Here is a 1248-nt window from a genome sequence, read left to right as displayed (position 1 = left end):
CAAGCACAGGTTTAATGTGTTGCAGATGCAGGTGTTCATACTTTATCAAAGCCACTGTCTAAACATTGTGCACTTGTTTGTTCCTTTCCCCTCTCATTTCTCCATTAAGGATCCACTCACGAGTACAGTGCAAGTCCAGATGATACGATGTTCAAGTCTCTGGCCAGGGCCTACTCCATGTACAACCCAGTGATGTCCGACCCTCACCGACCCCCGTGCCGTAAGAACGATGACGACTCCAGCTTCAAAGATGGCATCACTAATGGAGGGGCCTGGTACAGTGTCCCAGGAGGTAAAAACCATGTTTTTTATGAGCTTCAGTGACTATATTTGAACAAGAAGCAAATTTATTATATCCGGTTAGAGGATAATAATCATTTTTAGACACAAGGATTGTCAGTGCTCTCTGGTAGACAGTTTAAACAATATCTTTGTGGCATTTCTGTGCTGCATAATCTTGTCACTGATCATCAAGCATTTACAACAGTACAGATGCTGTATCTGTATAGTTAAGCTAAAATTGGCCATGTTCTTGTATTGGCTGGGCTTTATTTAAAATGTTACTCAGTATGTTTTTAACAAAATATCACCCATTTTACCTTGAAAAGTCGACATGTCTGTCTACCATTTCCTTCAACAATGTCTAACTATGTACTGTATGCTCTTTAATGTCATAGGCAACGACAGCTTTCCTGCCACTTTCGCTCATTAAAGTCATTCTTGCTGTTTCCACATAACAGGAATGCAGGATTTCAACTACCTCAGCAGCAACTGCTTTGAGATCACTCTGGAGCTCAGCTGTGACAAGTTCCCCAATGAGGACACACTGAAGAGCTACTGGGAGCAGAACCGCAACTCCCTCGTCAACTACCTTGAGCAGGTTGGCAGCATAGCAGGACTATAAATAAATTTGTGTATTTGATGCAGCTAACCCAAAAACAAAACTCAAGGTGTTTCCATCTTCGCTGAATAAAATGTTAATGCTCAACAGAATAGGAAAGCCGAAATGACGCCCCTTTAAATTACTAACATTACCTGTTGGAAGGTGATGGGACACAATCCATGGTCTCGCAGTGTAAAAGTCATAACCATCCACCCCACCCTCAGAGGTTTTGTGGTGGTATGACGACATAACACTACATCCACATTTGCAGCCATTACTGGCATAAACACAAGAAAATGTAACATTGGTTGATTGAAGTGTTGAACAGTCCGTCAGTTGTTGTTCACAATCAAAGAGCATTGTAC

The 1248-nt window shown here is 41.7% G+C and overlaps 1 protein-coding gene across 1 annotated transcript; it reads left to right on the top strand.

Annotated features, from left to right (window-relative positions):
* Window positions 1–87: 87 nt before the first annotated feature.
* On the top strand, window positions 88–919 carry LOC111670788 (carboxypeptidase E-like). Its single transcript, XM_023427673.2, has 2 exons — window positions 88–292; window positions 741–919. The coding sequence occupies exons 1-2, from the start codon at window positions 148–150 to the stop codon at window positions 902–904; spliced, it is 309 nt and encodes a 102-aa protein (XP_023283441.1). The 5' UTR covers window positions 88–147; the 3' UTR covers window positions 905–919.
* The last annotated feature ends 329 nt before the right edge of the window (window positions 920–1248 follow it).

Source organism: Seriola lalandi, unplaced genomic scaffold (genome assembly GCF_002814215.2).
Source record: "Seriola lalandi dorsalis isolate HSWRI2012SDOR001 ecotype SW California unplaced genomic scaffold, Sedor1 jcf7180002006170, whole genome shotgun sequence".
NCBI lineage: Eukaryota > Metazoa > Chordata > Actinopteri > Carangiformes > Carangidae > Seriola > Seriola lalandi.
The sequence above is the reverse complement of the archived record's forward strand: the minus strand, read 5'-3'. Positions and strand labels throughout refer to the sequence as shown.

What these genes read in the sequence shown, in the direction of transcription:
- LOC111670788 (XM_023427673.2), top strand. Translation starts at nt 148, where the DNA reads ATGTTCAAGTCTCTGGCCAGGGCCTACTCCATGTACAACCCAGTGATG. An exon ending in CTGGTACAGTGTCCCAGGAG is followed by an intron (nt 293 to 740) that starts GTAAAAACCATG and finishes TCCACATAACAG; the next exon opens with GAATGCAGGATTTCAACTAC.